Source organism: Sceloporus undulatus, chromosome 2, assembly GCF_019175285.1.
Source record: "Sceloporus undulatus isolate JIND9_A2432 ecotype Alabama chromosome 2, SceUnd_v1.1, whole genome shotgun sequence".
Lineage (NCBI taxonomy): Eukaryota > Metazoa > Chordata > Lepidosauria > Squamata > Phrynosomatidae > Sceloporus > Sceloporus undulatus.
Genome location: NC_056523.1, coordinates 112,646,056 through 112,667,181, shown reverse-complemented (window position 1 = coordinate 112,667,181; position 21,126 = coordinate 112,646,056). Strand labels below are relative to the sequence as shown.

The following is a 21,126-nucleotide window of genomic DNA, read 5'->3' as shown; positions in this document are numbered from 1 at the left end:
ATTATTATTATTATTATTATTATTATTATTATTATTATTATTATTATTATATGTTTTTACCCACGGGGGGGGGGAGACTGGGACCAAACCCCAGTGGATAATAAGGGCCCATTGTACTATACCTGCTCAGACTAGTTCATGAAGTACAGTGTACACACGTCATGTGCGGCTTTCAGGATACAGTGCTTCCTCGGGTTACGAAATTAATTCGTTCCGCGGCCGCTTTCGTAACCCGAAAAGCCTTCGTAAGCCGAAATGCCATAGGCGCTAATGGGGAAAAGCCGCGATTCCGTGCGAAAAAGCCGAAAAAAGCACCAAAATTTTTTTCGTAACCCGAAAAAACATTCGTAACCCGGAACAATTATTTCCTATGGGATTTTTTCGTATCCCGGAAATTTCGTAACCTGGGTATTTCGTATCCCGAGGTACCACTGTACACTGAAAGCCGCGCGGGGAGAACAGGTGGCACGTCTCATAGGGACTAAGGGGCATGCGCCCATTGCCGCATTGTGGCATGCACAAACCCCATTCATTTAAATAGGGCTCGAGCATAGGTAGCATTTGGTTTACGCAGGGGAATCTGGAATGGATCCCCCACGTAAAGCAAAGGCACACTGTACTTGATAGATAAAAAAGAAGAAAAGGGAGAAGTTCGGTACTTGTATACAGTGGTCCCTCTGGATTCGCAGCCTTGGCATTCGCGGTTTTGGTCTTTCATGAGGCCAAGGCTGTGGCTCTCCCCTTCCTCCCTTAGCAGCATCTCCCCCCCCCACACACACACACCAGCGCTGGGGTCTTCAGTTGGAGCCCGGGCTACTGGGGCTTGTAATCAGCTGCAGCCAATTGACATTCTGCACACCCATTGGCTGCAGTAGAGGGGGCAGGGCATGCACACATTGGACCCCAAAGCTGCTGGGAAAGAAAGTCCTGATGGCTGCTGGGCCCAATTACAAGACCTGGCGGCCCAGGCTCCCATTAAAGTCCCCAGAGCTGGGGGGAAGATGCCAATAAGGAAGGGAGGGAAGTCACAAATAGCCAAGTCCCATTGTCCCCAATGATGCCATTGGGGACCATGGGATTTAAATAGTTGCGAAATGTTGGATTCACAAACCCCCCCCCCCCCCCCCCCCCTGTCCCCCCCACGAATCCCCAGGGACCACTGTAGTTTTAAGAATATCTGTGAATTTTTAAACTTGGAGGATGTTTATTTAATGGTTCGGGAACAGAAAATAAAATGTTGGTGACAATCTTTTGGAAACATTTGCTTATAGAACTTACAGAATAGAAGCAAGTTTTATCCACATTTTTCCTGCTTTTATAATCATTTTTTGCTAGCATATATAGATAATCACAGATTTTAAAATATTCATTGTTATTCTATCATTATCATTTAGACAAATTTTGGGGGGGTTTATGTAAGAGTATGAAGTATAAGCAAGTGATGCTGGGGATTTTAAAATAAGGACATTGTGGGTTCTAATTAGATTTCTAGAGTAAAATGGTGGTTGCCATTTCTTCCTGCTTGATGGTTGTTAGACATCTGTTACAAGATGTGGTTGTTGCGTAAGTGAATACTTCTCTGCAGATCTTTTCTGTTCATTTCATACTCAGTATTGTGAAGTGACAAGTAGCAGTATTTCTCCTATAAAATAGTGAATTTGATCCTGAATTGCTCTTGTGTTTATGGAAGCGACTGATTTAATGGTGACCGCTGCTAGTAGAAGAGAAGTTTCTTGCCAAGTATCTTTTCTATCAGTGGTCTGGAGGACTCTCTTTTGTTGTGTTTATTCCTTCTCTTTTTTTCCCCCCTTGCTTTCTTTCTTTATTTTTGGGAAGAGAGGGAGAAAGAGAGTGTGAACGCATGCATGAGCAAGCAGCCTGCAGGAGGGAAGGAAGTTAGCAGAAATGGCACACCCTCCTCCTGTCAGCAGGAGTATCTTGGCAAGATCAGCAACAATGCTGATAAGGCTAATGAAATAAAAATATGCCTGAATAGAACAGATCTTTCCCCCTCCTTGTCATTCTCTAAATGCATACTAGTCATATACTGTATGTGTGCACATTCTCAGAAAGCAACTAGGTATTGGCTTTGTTGCAACTGATGTTAAAGACTGGCTGAGTTGATAGACTATAACTACTGTGATTTTTGACAAGTCAGATTTGGTAGGTTTGTAATTTGTGAAAGTCTAATGGAATTATTCCCCAGTTTTCCATTGATTTATTTATTTCATTTACACTTTTTTTTCCTCACAAGATGGGACCAAGATGGCTTGCAAAAATAGTTTTTTCCAAAAGTTGGCATTCTGTGTCCATTGAACAGTCACTGTGCTTTCTTTGTCTTACTTTGTTTATGGAGGTGGTTACTCCACCTGTTTTTCCCCTTTAAAGTACTGTATACATTTCAGGTTTGTCTCAAGCTTGCTGGTTTTCTGTCTTGTATGTGGGTGATGCAATTTTGATATTATTAGTCTACATAAGTATCACTTGCAACAAAGTGTTGTAGTATGTTCTTGTTTTGGATGCTTCTGTCCATTCCACCAGCTTTTTCCTTTTTCCATACTAGCTTCTTCCCACATTACTATCAACTTCTGTTGTAACACTATATTATTTAAGAGCTATCAGTATATCTGATTATGCAGATAAAGATTATGTAACTGAACTCTAATGTTTCATCACCACATGATATTCAACAGTGGGCTAAAATAGCCACATAAAATATATTTCATTTAAATATTCTCAATTCACATTTGTTTCTACTCAGAATATGTTTTTGAAACAACACTAATGTCTAATGTCTAACATGGAGTTAGACATGTTTAAGCAATTTGAAATAATTACACTTAAACATGCTTAGTAAACATTGGATTTACTACAGTCTTTTCTGACTTTGAATATTCATTTTTACCTTCCTCGGCTACAGAAAGCTGGATGTTTGTTTTTGCACCTTATTATCTTGTTTCTTGATTTGGATTAAATTGTAAAGTATAGATCAGTTCTCATACAATACAGAAGATGCAGGGAATTAGAAGCAGTTAATAAGATTCAAGTTATGCATGCGATTTAGTGGGTCTGCTCAAGTAAGGATTAGGTTTGTCTTAAGGTGGGGAAGTGTGTGGCCCTCCAGATGATACTGGATTACAGCTTCCAGAATTATTCACCATTGGCCTCGCAGGTTGGGGCTTATGGGAATTGTAGTCATGCAACATTATGAGAGTCACTCAATTCCAATACCTGCCTTAAAGCATCTCATTTATTCTAAACAAGAAGATACTTCATATGGGGTGTCTAACCTGCAAAACGTATAGCCTCATTCCATTAGAAAAAATACAGGAGGTGGAGGTAGGGGATGTGGTGTTTCCTCAGTTATTTCAGCCCTTTACATCTCTCCCACTCTCAGGTTAAATTCAGAGTGGGGAGCGCAAGCTTGTACTTGAAAGTCCCACTTGAATACTGATAAGTGTATAGGAAAGTATAGGTCTTGGGTAATAACTGTGCTCTCTCAGATTTACTAACACTTATTGCAGAGTATTCTTGTGTGAAAGTGCTTATCATGTGAAGGCTCACTAAAAGCTATAGTTAACTATGACAGCTAACAACTATGACAGTAACTTTTCCAGGCATTTAGTCCACAAAAAGAATTCTTATCATCAAGTATAGTTATTCATTTATTATTTATTTTGTATACATTCCTCTTTTCTCCCAAGACAGGACCCAAGGTGACTCACACCATGGATTAAAACAAAATAGAGTCAAAGAAACAGTGATTATCCTAAAAAGGTTTAAAAGCACTTGACTAAATCAACCTGTTAAAAACTGCACTTAAACAGCTTAAGCTCATGCTTCTTGTAATGTTGCACACATCATTATTCCTTAGAATAATCATTTAATGCATAATCATATGGGGTATGTTGAAAGTGTATGCAGTGATGGCCAAGTGGGGAAAAACAATGTGTTGATTTGGGTTGTTTGTTGTCAAATTCATGTTTGTCATGTTCAGTTAGTGATGGTCACAGGAGACCAGCCTGTGTTTTGTAGTGGTGTTGGATTAGAACAGTGGGAGGCCAGGGTTTGAATCCCTGCTTGGCCACGTAAGCCCACTGGGTGACCTTAGGCAAGTCACATTCTCTCCACCTCAGAGGAGAGGCAAAGCAAACCACCTCCAAACAAATCTTGCCAAGAAAAGCCCATGATAGATCAGTATAAGTCAGAAATGAAGACAAACAAAAACAGCAATTATTTAACAACTACAAGTCTTCAGGGATGTTGCTTTTGTTCAGCTTAATTTCATTTAGTTCTGCATTTGTATCTGTAAAACGTGTTCAAGGTCATTATATTTTGTGACACATCCATAAAAATAACTCCCCTAATGCGTATGCATTTGCTCAGAATCTGCTGTTTTGTAGGTAGAGGGTTGCTACCTAACTAGAAATTCAGGAAAATGAAAGTGGTCTAGGAAAGTTAGAAATAGTGAGATATATTTATAACAGATTGTTGCTGCGAGAGGAGAATCTGCACGGGAGGCAGTGGGATAGAGTAATGGAAAAATCATGATGTCATGATGCTCATGTATTCCATAATACTGTATACTTTCTGGAAGAAACATTCAAAATCATATAATCATATTATGGCTGTTAACTCTAAAGCATAATGAAATTATTCTTTATGTGACAGCATTCTTTTATTAGGGAGAAGCTGATAGGCATCTCGCGATTGGATAATTTGTGGGTATGAACAATGAACAAACTGCAATCAGCTGTAGTGATTTGTGGATTTCAATATTATCTTGGGTTAGCAGCTTGTGCATGGCCATTTTGGACACCCTCCCTTGTGTAAGGCAAAAACACATATGCAGTTGAATACAATGGGGCTTGTGCTGCGGTGCTGGACAGCACACCATGGGCACACACACCATTCATTTTATTACAGTGTGGCTTCTACATAGGCTAAAAGCCATGTATGGCACAGGCATACCGTATTCCTTTTAGCATGCTGTGAAACCCGATCCTGCCACAATATTATCCTATGTCTGCCCCAGGATTGAGGTGTGCTGAAAGGGTCTTCTTTTGTGTCCCACCATTATATTATATGTAGAGATGGGAAAGGACTTTCTCTGTTATGGCAGCATGGTTGTGGAATACCCTCATATTGGCATTGATCTTGGGCAAATCACACTCTCAATCTCAGAAGATAGCATTGGCAAACTTGCTCTGAAGAAACTTGCCCCCCCAAAAAAAACCCATGATAGATTTGCCTTAGGACACCATAAGTCAGAAATGATGTAAAGGCAACAGCAGCAGCAAAACATAGAGATGTGAAGGCCTTGAAAAAACTTGGAAAAATGAGGGGGGGGTGATTACCCCAGTGCCTGTTCTCCCCAGAAAAGTTGAAAATTTAAAAGAGAGAGGGAAAATGGGTTTTGGAATATTTTATTTTAAAATGAGGAATAAAGTGTTTGAAACTAGGTGTTCATAAACTTACTCCCCTAAAAATATTTCTTAGAATTATATAATGTGAAGAATATCTTCATGTAAGATGATGTACGATCATTGCAGTTCCTGGTCTTGGTATTCCCTCCTCAGTTCTTTTCATGGGATTGAGTACTTTATGTGCACTTGAAGACTAAAAGACTAACGTTGATCCTGTCTTTTGTTTTGTTTGTTTGGTCTGCTCCATATAAAGTGGGAAAATCAGAGGGTTCTTACACTTCAGGATATTTTGGCTCTATTTGCAACAAAAATATAAATGTTTTAAAAGGGAAATTTACTTTGTAATTGTTTTGAGATTGAAGTGTACATTCATTGTATCATGATGATTATATTAAATTGTATCATCCTACAGTTGGCTCTCCATATCCATGGATTTTTTTCTGTGGATTCAGGCATCCACAGATTGAAAATATTGCAAGGTAAATTAATTCCAAAAAGCAAACCTTGATTTTGCCAATTTATATGAGGGACACCATTTCACTATGCCATTGTATTTAATGGGACTTGAGCATCCACGGATTTTGGTATTCACAGAGAGTCCTGGAACCAAACCCAAGCGGATAATACACAATCAGCAAATGAGTCAGCCGTTTTTGTTTATTCAGCCTCTATGCAGAAAATACCATATGCTGAGCAGGCTTAGACTCAAAGACAATAGGAGTAAAGATCAGAAGAAAGAACATTAACAACCTAAGATATTCAGACAGCACAGTACTACTAGCAGAAACCACCAATACCTGTAGCAATTCTATAAAGGGTCAAGGAGGATAGTAGGCTTGATGTTGAATATTAAGAAAATAAAAATAATGACCATGGAATACGTACAAGAATTCATCCTAGATAGCAAGAGACATGAAATCAACAAGGAGTTCCCATGCCTTGGATCAAACTGCCCTGTTGTGTAGAGGGCATTTCTGCCATTTTTGGAGGAATATTTAAGAAAGCATTTTAAAATAATCACTTCCAAATGCACAAGAATGCCCTCCTGAGCACCTTCCAAGCCAATTAAGTCCCAAGAGATGCCTTTTTAAAAACAGGAAGTGACTTACACTCACATCCTATTGTTAAAACTAGCCTTTAAAATGGCCAGGCCTATAACCATGATGAAAATCCCTCTATTTTGTGGGCATTTGAGGCCTCTTTTTTGTGACAAGAGTAGGTGTATTGAGGGGGTACAGCTGCCCCTCCCTGGTCTCTTTGAAGGCTGATGTAGGCCCCTAGTGTTACGCAGTTGCCCACCCCTGCTGTAAAGGAAGATAATATCATGTTTACCCCCAAAGTTTGGTATCAAAATTGCCAGAATTTTACATCTTCTGGAAATTATCCATCTTTAACATAGAGGTATCTCCTATATTTCATTGAAAGAAGTTATACCTTTTAAACAGGGACAGATTACAGAGACCATACAATGCCCCTGTTGAAATAGCTTCATTGGCTGTCAGTTTCCGGGCACAATTCAAGGTGCTGGTTATTACCTACCAAGCCCTACATGGTTCAGGTCCACACTATTTGGTAGACCTTTTCTCCTGGTACGAACTGTCCCGGACTCAGAGATCCTCTGGAGAAGCCCTTCTCTCCGTCCCAGCACCTTCATAAATATGGTTGGTGACGATGCAAGAGAGGGCCTTCTTGGCTGCCCCTAGACTCTGGAACTCTTTGCCCAGGGAGATCAGAATGGCTCCCTCCTTGATGGCCTTCCACCAGCCGGTGAAGATCTACCTGTTCACACAGGGATTTAAAGAATTGCTATAAGGACAGGCTGGGATGTTGGACCAGTTTAAAAATTATTTTTAAATGTTTTAAATTTTACTGTTTTTTAATGCTGTTAAGCCGCTCTGAGTCCCAGTCCTGGGAAAAGAGTGGGATACAAACAAACAAATAAAACAAGAACAAAAATGTTCTGCCATTTGTCATTTAGAGATTTCTTGTATTGAAATTTCCATCTTGATATAAAGTTTAGAGTAGTTTCAAAACTGATCTGCCTCTAGGTAATAGTCATTGTTCAGAGAAGTTCATATTGAATGTTGTATCTTGACAAAAAGTAATTTTAAAACATTTAATAGAACATTTGTTTCATATAATGTCAAAAAATTGTAGAACATTGTCATTAAAAAAACACACACATCTAATAGCAAATAGTTTCCCCTCCCCAGCCTCTGAGGAAGGGCTTCCTTTTCATTGTGTTTGGGAGCATTTTTATACCGCTCTCCCATTTCAAGTCTGCATACAGCTTATTTCCAAATAGGAAGTGACCACTTTTGGGGGTGGGGATCGCCTTCCAGTGCTAAAGTTACCCAGATGCATTGAAATTGGGTCTAATGCATATCATTATAAGGTTTAGGAGTACAGTATTACTGTCCTGGTACCAGGTGCAAAGTAGCAAATATTTGATTCTCAACATTTATGAGTTGAAATGTATGTGGGAACCCTTTGATAGTCTCAAAGATGGCCTGAATATAACACATGCCCCTGCAGGCTGCACTTTCCCTCTATTGTTATAAGTTTTGTTGCTCTAGGTTGGAAAAAAAGGATTTGAAAATACTTTGTTCACAATGTTTTAGGCTACATGTGTTGATTCCCCTTGATTGTAAGTGACAGTGCAGGTTTGGCAGAGAGCTGTGCTCCTATTCTTTTGGGGAGGAAAAGTTTGAGGGCATTAGAGCAGGGATGTAGCGGGGGGGGGGGTGGGGGGGCCGGCCCCCCCCCCCCCCCCCCGAAAAAAAAAATGGTGGGGGGTGCTGCGGCCCCCCCCCCCCCAACCCCCATAATAGTGGGGCCATTTTTTGGGCCCCCCCCCCCCTTCCTAAAATCCTAGCTACGTCCCTGATAAGAGGAAGATTGAAATCCTTTAAGATAATTGAATGAATATCACTTCCTGAAAATGGTTGCCTTGTGTATTTGCTCCTTTTCAGGACTGTTAAAAAGTCCAATAAATTCAGTGAATTACTCAGTCTTGTTACCTTTTTTTTAAAAAAAAAAGCACTGACAGAATTTAGTTTTAAGATGGTACTTCTAGCTGCAATTTGATTGGATTTCAGTAGTGAGGGGGGGTGTAAATAAGACATTATTAGTAGGCCTTCCTTTGCTGCAGTCTTGCTGTTCTTCAGCTGTATGTCTCTGGCTGGGCAAATGTAGCCTCTCAGAGAGGCAAAGTATTGCAGGATTTCCTCACTTCTTATTGCTATCTCCTTTCAATAAACTAGGTGTGTAACGCAATATAGCCTAGCTACTGTGCCATAAAATCAGTATGCTTATATTTTCCCTTTCTTTTCTTGCTGCTACATATTTGGGAGAGGGCAAGTGACAGGTAGCAACGGCAGGATGGACCTGAGCAGGTGCCCTGAAGGTGCCACATTTTCTTTACTCAGCCCTGGTGCACCAAATGCCATCAGTCAATTGCTTAAATCATGATTTCAAAAGTCAAACGAAAAGATAAAACTGCACAAGTGGGACATGAAAATAAATAAAAATTGCACCTGCCAGCTGAACTAACAATGTATGAATTGTATTCTGTTGTACATAGACTGAAAGAGATCCTAATAGTTTTTTGCTTCTCCACAGTGGTATGGGCAAGAGAAAGATTACAATGTTCTAGTCATGGACCTTCTTGGACCCAGCCTTGAAGATCTCTTCAACTTCGTTCCGCAGGTTCACACATGAAAACAGTACTTATGTAGCAGACCAGGTATGTGAGCCTGCAAATATTTACCAGGAAGTACGCCAGTGCCTTAAAGTGAGGTTAACTTCATTCTTCCAAGTAGGTCCACACCATAGCTTAGTAATAAACGTACTCTAGTGAATATTTGACCCAGATAGAAACAACAAAGGAAGAGATGGCAGTTGTGCATGGCACAAGAATAATATAGAAAATAATTGACAAAGGCACACAGTAACTAACAATATTAGTTTGGCTTCATGTTTTGCTGATTTCATATTATATACAGGTGGCCCTCCATAGCCATGGATTCAACTATCCATGGCTTAAAGCAAACCTTGATTTTGCCATTTATATAAAAGACACCATTTACTGTGCTGTTGTATTTAATGGACTTGAGCAGCCATGGATTTTGGTAATCGGGGAGGGGACCTGGAACAAAACCCCAGCAGATACCAAGGGCCAGTGTATTATCTCTGCAGGAATTTGTAAAGTTGTGTGTGCTTACTTGGCTAGGAGAGGCAACTGTGATAGTGTTACAGTGAACACTCCAAATCATATTATAATTGTAGACAATTTCCTAATAAATAGGTAGTAAATTGAAGGCAAGTGAAATGAGAAGTACTGAAGGTTACATTCACGAAACTTTCAGTGGGATCATATGTACATAAAAATGCAAACTACAGTGTGGTTATGTGAGCAGAAATCTACAAAGATACAGATCCTGATTTAGGGTACAATCTGCTCTATTGAAGAAAATTGAAGCAGGCCTTTGGCAGCTGACATTGTGTGGAAGGCTTTAACTGGAGGAAAGTGTTTTTAATCTTGTAGAACTTTGTAACAATTGATTATGCTTGTGCATATTTATGGTTTCATTTTAATCAGTTTTTATTTCAAGCATCTTGATTCTATGTTAGGAAGCAAGGCAGACTAAAATCACATAAACAAATACTGGATAATTATCATTCTGGAATGGTTTGCACTGTATAATCGTGAAATTCCAGTCATCAATTACACATTCTATGAGAACTACCATAAGAAATATTGATTGTTCCAGTGCTGGCATTTTGGCATTGGCATTTGATCTTAAGTAATGGCGTGAAACAGGGCACCAGCAGTTCCAAGAATCTTGCAAAAAATTAACTGAAAGGATAGTGTTGGTGACGCCTGATTTACCTACTTCTATATGAATAGAATAGAATACAGCTGCCTTTATATTTGTCATGGTTATGAAGTTTATAGGAAGAGTTTTCTTGAGACAAGATAGAAGTGAGATTCTCTCCAGCAGATATCAATGTGGGGTTTGAATTACTGCTACTGTATTTTAAAAAGTAGCTCTGAGCATAATGGATTTGGTATGAAGGCACTCACTTACATGGAGACTCCTGAACATATGGAATTTTCCATTACATTCTATCAAGTGAATAATATGAACCCCATGCTTACATAATAAAAGTTTTAAAAGTATGTCAGCCTTTGAAGAAGATAACTATGATTGATCTCTGAACAATGGATGGTATGGTTTTTTTGTTTTGCTTGTTTTGTTTTGTTGATTAAGGCACAAACAGACAGGCCATAAAAGCTGCTTTGGGTCACTTGGAGGTAAGCGTTTTAAATGATGCACGCATCCTAAGAGGCTGGAAGCGCCCAAAGCCACGCTCCAGTCCTAAGGACTGGAGCTGCTTTGGCGCAGCTTCTGGCCTCTTAAGTGTGTTTTATTTAAACAGCATAGCTCCAAAGTGACCTGAAGCACTTTGTTTTAGCCTGTCGTGTGGGCCCTAAGTTTGTTTGTTTTTTGGACGCAGGCTAATACTTTAAAAGTGTTTTTAATGAAACCGTACTAATTACTTTCCATTTAAAATCTCTAACAGTTTTTGGTGTTGCCATGTTATAAAGATAAAGTAAAAGATAAAGTGATATAAAAATAATAAAGCAATTAAATATTTCATTATGCTCACTAGAAATAACTTGAGTTGATTATATTGCAGAAAATTTACTACCTCAGGAAGAGAAGTTCATCTTCAGGTACAGGTAGAAACACATTATTCAGGCAGCCATTGCATTCAGTGGGAACCATTTCACACTGGGTATCACAGGAGAATACCGTGCTCCATACTGTGACCCATCTGAACCAACTGCACAAAAGATCAAGTAGTCTAGAACAGGCGGCCTTTCAGATGACCTGGTTATTATTGTTTGGATTGATTACTGCAATTAATTAGCTGTTAGTTCTTGTATTTTTATTTGTAGATTACTGCCAAACATTCTTAGTTATGCCAAAAAATGTATTTAAAAGCTTTGAAATCTTGATTATTTTTTTCTGCTTACAGATGATCAGTAGAATTGAATATGTGCATACAAAGAATTTTATACACAGAGACATTAAACCAGATAACTTCCTAAGGGGTATCGGGCGTCACTGTAATAAGGTTAGTCTAATATTATTGCATGAAAGAACAAAAGATAAGCCTCTGAAAATGGCAGTCATGGAAATGCTGTGCAGCTGAATAATTGCTTGTCATTGCTAAACATGTCATATTTGGCAGACTCGGGGAATTGCATTTGTATGCTACATGCGAAATAAGCTATGGCTCAACTTTGGCCAATCTTAATTATATAAATCAGTATGCTGCATAACTGACTCCTGATTGAGTACCCAAACTAAGTCTGTCAATAATAGGTTCATTATTAAGAATAAAAAAATAAGTAGCACAACTTACCATAAACTGCGATTTCTTATTGTCCACTGCATTTATGTCAGCATGGGTGAATGAAGCCTTAGCTAGCAGTTTCCTGGGTTTTAAATTGACTGAACCAAAAACCATTGGCTTCTAATAACATAAGTGTGTTGACCTAACTGCTTCCTGTGCTTTCATGAGCCTGTGGAAGTTCAGAGTGCAGTAATGGTAGATGTAGATTAACAGAAGAAGAATTAAACTACTGTTAACATTTTACGGGATTTTAACTGTGGGCAGAGGGGCTGATGCTTTAATTTAGCTATAGATGCATGTTTCTTTCTGAAACGTTTATTGGGAAATATTACCTTGATTAGCTTGTGGGAATAAAATTTGCTATACCATGTGAAGCTCGGGCAACAGGCAGCATGGCAATGCATTAAGCATGCTGTTAAAAAGAAATTCTAAGTGCAGGACAAATGTATGTGATTGATATCTTATTGGGAGCAAGATTCCCACCTGGGCTTTTCATCAAGGCCATCAGCATTTAACTCTTTAGACACACTAGCTACAAAATGTTACCTTTGTGCCTGTATGAAGCCAACTTGGGGCCAATATTTTAGAACGAAACCTAACCAGTCACACAATACCTGTTGAATTCTGCTTTAAAGGAGTTCATGTGTACCAGTTTTTTTTAAAAAACATTGTGGGTGAAGGGGGAGAATTTGCAATAGTCAATTTTAAAAAGGTGAAATACCTTACTGTAATCCTGCCTTCGGTAAAACTTTGTTTATCTATAAATTTTATACTGTAGCATTCTGTTTCCTTAGAAACCAATTCTTTAACTTTCGGACAGGAAAAGAAGAATAGGAGAAAAATTTAAGCCAGTTTCATTCTGATTTTCTCGTTGATGGCCCTTTCTCCATATTCTTGACAGTCATACTAGGCTGGCATTGCACACCTTCTTTTTCTTTGAAATGGAAAATGGCCTGGAAAGTATTGTTGTGCTCTAGAGACCTTGTTAGGAGGCACTGGAGGAAGTAAACTGAGCAGGACCACATTTCTCATTCTCAGGAGGCCATGAGGGTCAGTGCCAAATACAAATAGTGGACATTGTTTTCTTTAACATTTGAAGAAATGCTGGACATGAAATGTTAAAAAACAAAAACCCTTGGTTTAATTGAAGAAGAATTAAAACAGATTTTTGCTTAGGCCTGTCAAAGCAGCTCCCTTTTAGGACTTTTTGGTGCTTTTTATGCAATTTCCTTGTACCAAAAACAGGTAAATCTTGGCCTTCTGTGTTTTTAAAGACATATAGTTATGATAGGTTAGGGTGTTACGGTATCTTGTTCCAGTCACATGTTTTCATTAAACAAATGAATTAGTTTCATTAAACTAAATGTAGTGAAAATTGGAATGTTGAATTTCACAAATTAATGCCACACTTTGTGAGTGATTACATTCCAAGCATAAGATCAACTTTGAGCTCTGCTAAAATAGGCCCTGCATGCTTATGAAAGTGAACTTAAGGTGAACTAAATCCTTCAACCTCTTCTTTACTGAAGATTTACTTTCTACATGTTGTGGTGGGGAAGGACAGTTTTTGGAGCTAAAGGAAACTTTCATACATAAAATCCAAATTTCCTTTTTGTTAAAGCCAAATGTTGCCATTGCACCCTTCAAGGCAGGTCATTTTCAAGTGGCTAATGCCAAATTTTATTTGCCACACATCAAATTTTTTTCTGATAATATTCCTGAAAACTGTAGTGCTTGGTGGAAGAAGGATGGCATTTGGCTACCCTATTCTTTCTCTAACGCCTCGGTTGCCTGCTGCGCCAGCCATTGTTGCAATGTAAGCAATACGTGTTGGAGGCACTGCCCACCCTCTATTGTTTGTTCAGTGTTTAGAATCTCCAGTGGGGAAGAGGAAAAGAAGCATGGACTGTTAGTACTTCTCAGGACCATCTTTCTCAGGATTAAACCAGGTCTGAACGTCTCCTATTCCAACCTCAATCCCAAACTCATATGCTTTTTACTTTGTTTCGGAAAACGTAGACTTGCAAAAAGCACCTTATGTTGGCATTATTCAGACAACTTGGCAAACATGAACATATTAATGTTTCCTTCCAGCACTTATTTAAATTAATACTTTTTTGCCACTAAATGTGAAATGTGGGTATATTTAACTACGCAAAAATTTTATCAGTTCTGAGGAATAGCCCTGTGCTTTAAAGTGCAATAACAAGAATGCAGGGTGCACTGTGAAGGATCACATACCCTACTGAATTGCATGGTCTGTATCTGGATGGTAGAGGTCTTGGTGAAATGTGTAATGTGTTTTGACAATATGATCTTGGGAAAACATACCCAAGGAAACATGAAAATTTATTGTCTTCCCTTGTGTATTATCCATATCCAGTATCCAAATGTATAGTAAGAACCAGCTTTTTTTTCCAGTCAGTAGCTTTAGCTAAAGTTTGGAATACAAATCAGTAGTTTTGAATTCTCAAGCTTTGCTATCCAGTTAATTGACATGAGATATCTTGAAGAGCTTTTTTGTTCACTGGTTAAGCTGAAGGTTACTCTTTATCTCTGGAGGCTCTTGGTTTTCAGAATCAGTAAGTGGGATGGGTAGTATTTGTTAATGAGCCTCTATTAGGAGACATTAGCATCTAATGAAACGGGCTCCTGGCTTTTTGTGAGCTACTGTGAACTGCTACAAATAGCATTAAACAGGGGTTAAGTGCTGAGTAGAAGAAAAAAAACAACTCCCATCTGTATTCCTCCTCGCTTTCCTCTTTGATGTGGGAGGACTTCAGCAGTTTCCTTTCATATAATCTTTGATTCAAAACAAACCAGAGTGTGGCTTAACAAACTCTGGCAGTTAAAGGAGCTATCTAAACAAACATAGTTTTTAATTGGCTTGTTTCATTAACCAGATTTTAAAAAAGCAGATCTCACAATTTGTGTACAAGAAAAACTGCTTTTGAGATGCAAAATTACACTCTTTTGAAGTCCTGTTTAAGCAAGTTAGAAAAAGAGTAGAGGGCATAGTGTGAGAGCAGGGACTCGTCAGTTTTGCTCAGATTAATGCACCTAGCATCAAACCATGGCTCAGAATTAGCGGATCAGCTTGTTAAATTGGATGGCTATGCCATTTAAAAGAATTACCAGCATATTCCTGTTCTAAAGTTAAGTTACAGTTAAAAATGGATGTGTGGGCTTTCACTGTCCCTTGAGAATATCAACAGTTGCTTCTGCAAATGGTATCATATTTTATAGTTTTTTGTGGGTTTTTCGGGCTATGTGGCCATGTTCTAACAGAGTTCTTTCTTTCTGACGTTTCCCAGCATCTGTGGCTGGCACTTCTCAATTCTCTGAAAAACCCACAAAAGATATGGTGATCATTACCAATTAGCAGACATTAATCCTTGTTTGCATTAACCTCCCAGACTGAGGCCAGCCATCAACACAGAACAATATACATGCAAATCACTTCTGCATTCCCAGGCCACACAGATATATGCACCCAATTTTCCAGGCAAGCATCTCTGAAGATGCCAGCCACAATGCTGGCAAAACGTCAGAAAGAAACTCTGCTAGAACATGGCCACAAGCCCAAAAAACCCACAAAAACTATGGATGCCAGCCATGAAAGCCTTCGACTTTACAACGTATCAATTTTGTTTGGCCCCACTGTTTGTTTATCTTCTGGCTGAAGTAGTTTGACTCAGTTAGACCCTTACACCACTGCCTAGTAAAATCCTTCTCCGTTTTCCCACCGAGAAAGGCACACTTACTGCAACCTGGCGAATTAACAGAATTATTTATCTGGCAGGAGAGTAATTTGGAGTCGCTTTCCTAGGATGGTCGGGAGAAAGAAAAGATAGACTCCTATCCTTTTAAAAGCTGGGTGGAAGGGAATGTCAGCAAGTATACCTTGTGTGACAAGCAGAACCTGTTGAATTCCATCTTCTGCACCATATATTTCCATGGCTACCCTACCTTTCCCCTACCATAAGTCTGGCACTTTCACAGTGGATATTTCACCTGCAGAATGTGGTTCAACCCAGCTCTCAAGCTGTTGTTTCAAAATCCTATTAATGAACATTGTCCACAAGTGGATATATTTTTGTCAAGTATGCAGTGTCTAGTAGTCTACCAGACATTGCAATACCCTTTATGGAATGAGTTTTCAAAGGAAGGAAGTTTGTCTTCACCTTTTTAAAAAAACATGCAGGCATGGAGGTTGTTGTATTATGTATTCAGAGGTTCTGTAAACAGGAGGAGGAAAAGGCTGTCGTAGGATCCTGAGTCTTTTTATTAAAAAGTATCTAGAAATTTAATAAACCAAAGTCGTGTTGTGCAGGCCCACTGTTTGTCTGAACTGGCACCTTCATTGAGATCAAGAGTACTTTGTTGCAGTGAGAAATACTGCTACAATAGTTCATTAGAAGTTAAGCAATAGAATTTTAGCTCTATAAATATAGCTGCATTTGATATTTTATTTTACTGCCTCTATAATAGAACACTGGAACATGTTTAATAAGGCAGTCTATCATGTTATATTTAAATTTATTCTATAAGAGTAGGAAAAAAACAGAGCACTATTGAGATCCCTACAGTGACAGATTGTAACTTTCCTCATTTGAATCAGCTGCTCATTATGCTTTTGCGGCTGCTTCCAGATGATATGAGTGATTAATAAAGGGGGGGGGATGGCTTTTTTTTTTTTTTTTTTTTTTTTTTTTTTTGCAGAAATCGCCCCCCCACACACACAATAGACATATTTATCCAAACCTGTCTGCACTCTTGTATTGCACTCAGTCCTTTAGTGAAATTGAATGCTCACAAATTGTACTGAATCAGATTTTACTTTATTTGAAATGGAAATGAAGTAGTGCAGAGAATGACTGAAGCGGAAGGTAGTATAGGTAATAAAAATCAACCTCTTGAGAGAGAAAGTTAAGCTCTTGAGAGAGAAGCTGCTTTAGGTCTCGCCTTTAAAATAGTGTTTTTTCTAGGTGTGGTCATTTTTCATTACATTTAAGGGAGGTGTTCACATGTTTTCTGTACCTCATTTAAAATATTTTTTCAAAAATGTCCATTACCACCCCACTCTCAAAGAATTGCTTATGATCCTAAACTTACTGACCTGGGAATACATTTCTAGGGGTATTACTCTCGAGTAGATAAGTGTAGGATCTTCTGTGGGTCAGTAAACTTCAGGTCTGTTACAGACAGGCCAAAATAAAGCTGCTTCGAGTCACTTTGGAGGTATGGTATTTCAATGATGCATGAGTTGTAAGAGTCTGGAAGCTACACCAAAGCTGCACTCCAATCCTTAGGAGGGAGCGCGGCTTTGGTGCGGCTTTTGGACTCTTAGGACGCAGCATCATTTGCCATACCTCCAAAGTGACTCGAAGCAGCTTTATTTTGGCTGTTGTAACAGGCCCAAATTCATTTCAGGGAGAGTTCTCAGACCCATGCAATGGCTTGGTAACGGTATCTAAAGACCACATGTCACAAGAATGACATTTCTGATAAATTTGCTATCTGGGTGACTTGTTTCACAGCAACCAAGGAACAGAAATAGTCAGAGAACAGAAAGCGTTGAATCTGTTGGGTCATGCCATTTAAATCCCACATGCAAACTACCATAAACTCGACTATAAATCGACCTCATGTATAAGTCAAGGGCAGATTTGGGGGCCAAAATTATAGATTTAGATAGATTCATGGATAAGTTGAGAGTAAAACTTGGAGATGTGTAAATAGGATGAAGGCAAAAGAAAACATTGCCAGAAAACTTTAAAAAAATTCCAGCAGGCATAACTGTTTGTGCTCATAAAAGGCTTCATGGACAGAGAATAATAAAGGGGGTGTGAGTGCTTCCAGAACAGATAGAAATCTTGCCTTTCACCAGGGGATGGTTCCTTTTTTAAATAAGAATTAAAAAAAGTACGATTTACATTGACCTGTGGATAGTCGACTCAGGTTTTTGAAGTCATTTTTTTTACTAAAAATTCTAGATTTATACATGAGTATATAGGTAGATAACATTTAGAGTGCTGAAAATTTTGCAGTTCTACTTTTTCTGGGGAACATATGTTACTGGCTTCAAGTCATTCATTTGTAATGGATAATGGGAGCAAAGCACGGCACCTGCATGCCCACTCCCAAAGCAGACCAAAACTTAGCCTGCCAGAGCCAGATTATAGCTGCTCTTTTTTGGGGCATGCATCAATGTGAATGCCAAACCCCAGCAGCGGGAAGCCACCTTACTTGGCCTGTGTGTAGATGGCCAAAGTGAGTTCCACCTGCATCTACCTGTATCATAAACACATGTGAAGTTACATGTGAAAACTGTCCATCTTCTGTGTTTTCCTCAGCTTCATTTTGATGTAGAGGCTCAGCAGGCTTTAAGCATAAAAACTATGTTTAAAGAAAGACATCTTCAGTAATTTGAAATGGCAGCAACTTTGAATCTATCCAAAAATAAAGACCCAATTTTATACTAGAGCTTGATTGCAGATGTTTTGTTCATTTTAAAAGGAGATTTCTTTCTCTTTAATCTGTAACTGATTTACTGCTATTACAGATGTCTGTCACAAGAATGGCAAAGAGGCTATGTTCATAAATTTACCTAGCTGTATATTTCCAATTTAACATGTTCTTCATTGAACTGGGACAAAATAAATTATATTGGATGTTAAATGTCTGTGGCTGATCAAGTTGAATTGCGTCTGAGAAATTTCATTTGCTGGTGCTGATAAATATAGGAAAGATAGTTAAATGTTTTGACAGTCACATTTTGAATTTTACTATAAAGATGGCCTTTAATACAAAGACCACCACAGCAGCGTAAATACTTAGCACAAAAGGAAAATTACTTTAAGAAACCAATGCAAGTACAGAAGTTGGGTTTTTCTTGGTAGTTAAATTTTGTCAATTTTTTATTTTTATTGAACTTAATTACTATTTCTATACCTCAGCATAATGGCTGTGTTTGAGTCCAGATCCTACTCTGAATATATTATTCAAACCCTTTTTCTTAATTAGATGAGAAAGATTTAGGAGTATTTAATATCTCTGTTTTAACCAGTTAATATGAATTAAGACTGTCCTTCCTGGTTTAATTATAACCAAACCTATATTGTTATATTTATAATGAAATATTTATAAGTGAATTTATAATAAATGTATACTTAAAAGGCATAGGTGTTGGTTTCAAATACTGGTTTGGAAATTTTAACCTGTTCATTTTTTTAAAGTTACCTTATGACTTTGGGTTGGCCAAAAAATACCGGAGCAACAGGACAAGACAACACATACCATATAGAGAAGAAAAAAATCTTACGGGTACTGCAAGATATGCCAGCATTAATGCACACCTTGGCATTGAACAGAGGTAAGCATCCAAGCAGTTTCTATAACAGTACTAGGCACTGCAAACATATGATGTTCTTTAATAAACGTCACCCTACTAAATGTTCAGTTCTGTGTCTGAGAAATGAAAACGGCTTAAATATTCCTAGGGCTATAATAAAATTGAACTTCCACATCCAATTCAAAAGGTGTTCCTGTGATGCTTTTGACAATGAAAAATTCCAAAGCCATAAATTCTGTTTGGTCTAATTACGGCAGTTTGTGCTTCTGGTATTTGGGCTTGTTACAGGCATCTCTTTTGCTTTGAATTAAAACTACAGACATAAAAATATCCAGTAGCACCTTTGACACACTGGGGAAAAGAAATCAGGCATAAGCATCTGTGGGCCAACTATGTAGACTGTAGTTCATTCATGAGAGGCAGCTCATAAACTACAGTCTATTGTTGCTACTAAAAATCCACTAAAGGTCATACTGGAAATTCCTTTTTCCCCCAGTTTGGCTCAGATAGGCACTGGTTCCTTAAGTCTTTTTATGTTAAAACAAATTAAACTACATCAGATCTTTTAATATCATAATTTAGCTTCTGGGAAGATAGTTGACAATGAACATCAGAATTATGAAATCGCGCTCACAGTTCAGATCTTCTGATATTATATTGATTGCTCTAGAATGCCTGGATATGCACCCTGGTCCCAAACTTGTCCACCTCAAGTGTGTTCATCCCTTTGTTAGGACCCCTTAAAGAAGTTAGTGTGCATTCTAGGAGTAGATTCATAAAGCTGTCTGTTTGTTTACAGTCGTCGAGATGATATGGAGTCACTAGGATATGTACTAATGTACTTTAACAGAACCAGCCTGCCATGGCAAGGATTAAAGGTAATGTTGTAAAATCGTACTGGAAAATCAGGAATAAAGCCCTTTTGACAGTAGACCAGTCATAATGCTATACATCTGTCATTCCATACCAACTCCATTATTTAAAGTCTGGCAAATGAAATGGCTATATCTGTCAAATGAAACCTGTTATGGGTCTCAATAAAAATACACATTTTGATCTTAAAGCATTAGAATGGTGTAGAAGTTGAGGGGAAGGACTCCACCGGTTATAAGACAGGTTGAGTATCCCTTATTGGAAGTCCTCCAAAATACAAAAGTTTTTTCATGTGTGGCTGCGATGGCGACATCTTTGCTTCTAATGGTTTCATTGTACACAAACTTGTTAATGCACAAAATTATTAAACATTTTGTATAAAATTGCTTGCCCTATAGGTATAAAGATAATAGAAACTTAAATGAATTACATCTAGATTTGGGTCTTACCAGGATATGCAAATAATTCTAAAATCCACTTCTGATCTCATATATTCAAATAAGTGATACTTAACTTATTTTATCAGTATGACACAAATACATAACTGAGATGATATAGGTACAGTTATCAGATACTAGACAACATTCTGTATTGGAAATGCTGTCTTCAGATTCAGTTTTGTATAGTAACCCTTAAGGGGCATACATTATACATATAAAGCCATTGGCTTCCAATGTTCTGGCCTGTCTGATATGGCAGCTATCCTCTGTCACTTACATTGATCTACATGTCATAGGCTGCAACAAAGAAGCAGAAGTATGAAAGATTAGTGAAAAGAAGATGTCTACCCTGTTGAAGTTTTGTGTAAGGAAAGCTTATTAAAGCTGTTTTTAAAATGGTAAACTGTCTTGGCAAGAAAAAGTGTTTCCTTGAGTAAAGAGAAGTAACCGTACACAGTATATGAATTTATTATTAACGTTAACCCGAGATAGATTCCATGTATTAACAACAGTATTTTGCTAGTGGTGGTTTGGCAACTTTGCATTAATTTCTTTGTGGTCTCTGCTTTTTTAAAAATGCTTTTTACCTATATATAATATTTTCTGA

At 38.2% G+C, this 21,126-nt stretch overlaps 1 protein-coding gene across 1 annotated transcript in view; it reads left to right on the top strand.

Moving 5' to 3' along the window:
- Window positions 1-21,126, top strand: part of CSNK1A1 (casein kinase 1 alpha 1) — a 76,036-nt gene that overhangs the window by 13,790 nt on the left and 41,120 nt on the right. The window contains 3 exon segments of the mRNA XM_042454207.1: window positions 9,047-9,127; window positions 9,129-9,171; window positions 11,472-11,570. Of these exon segments, the coding sequence (XP_042310141.1) occupies window positions 9,047-9,127; window positions 9,129-9,171; window positions 11,472-11,570 (223 nt within the window).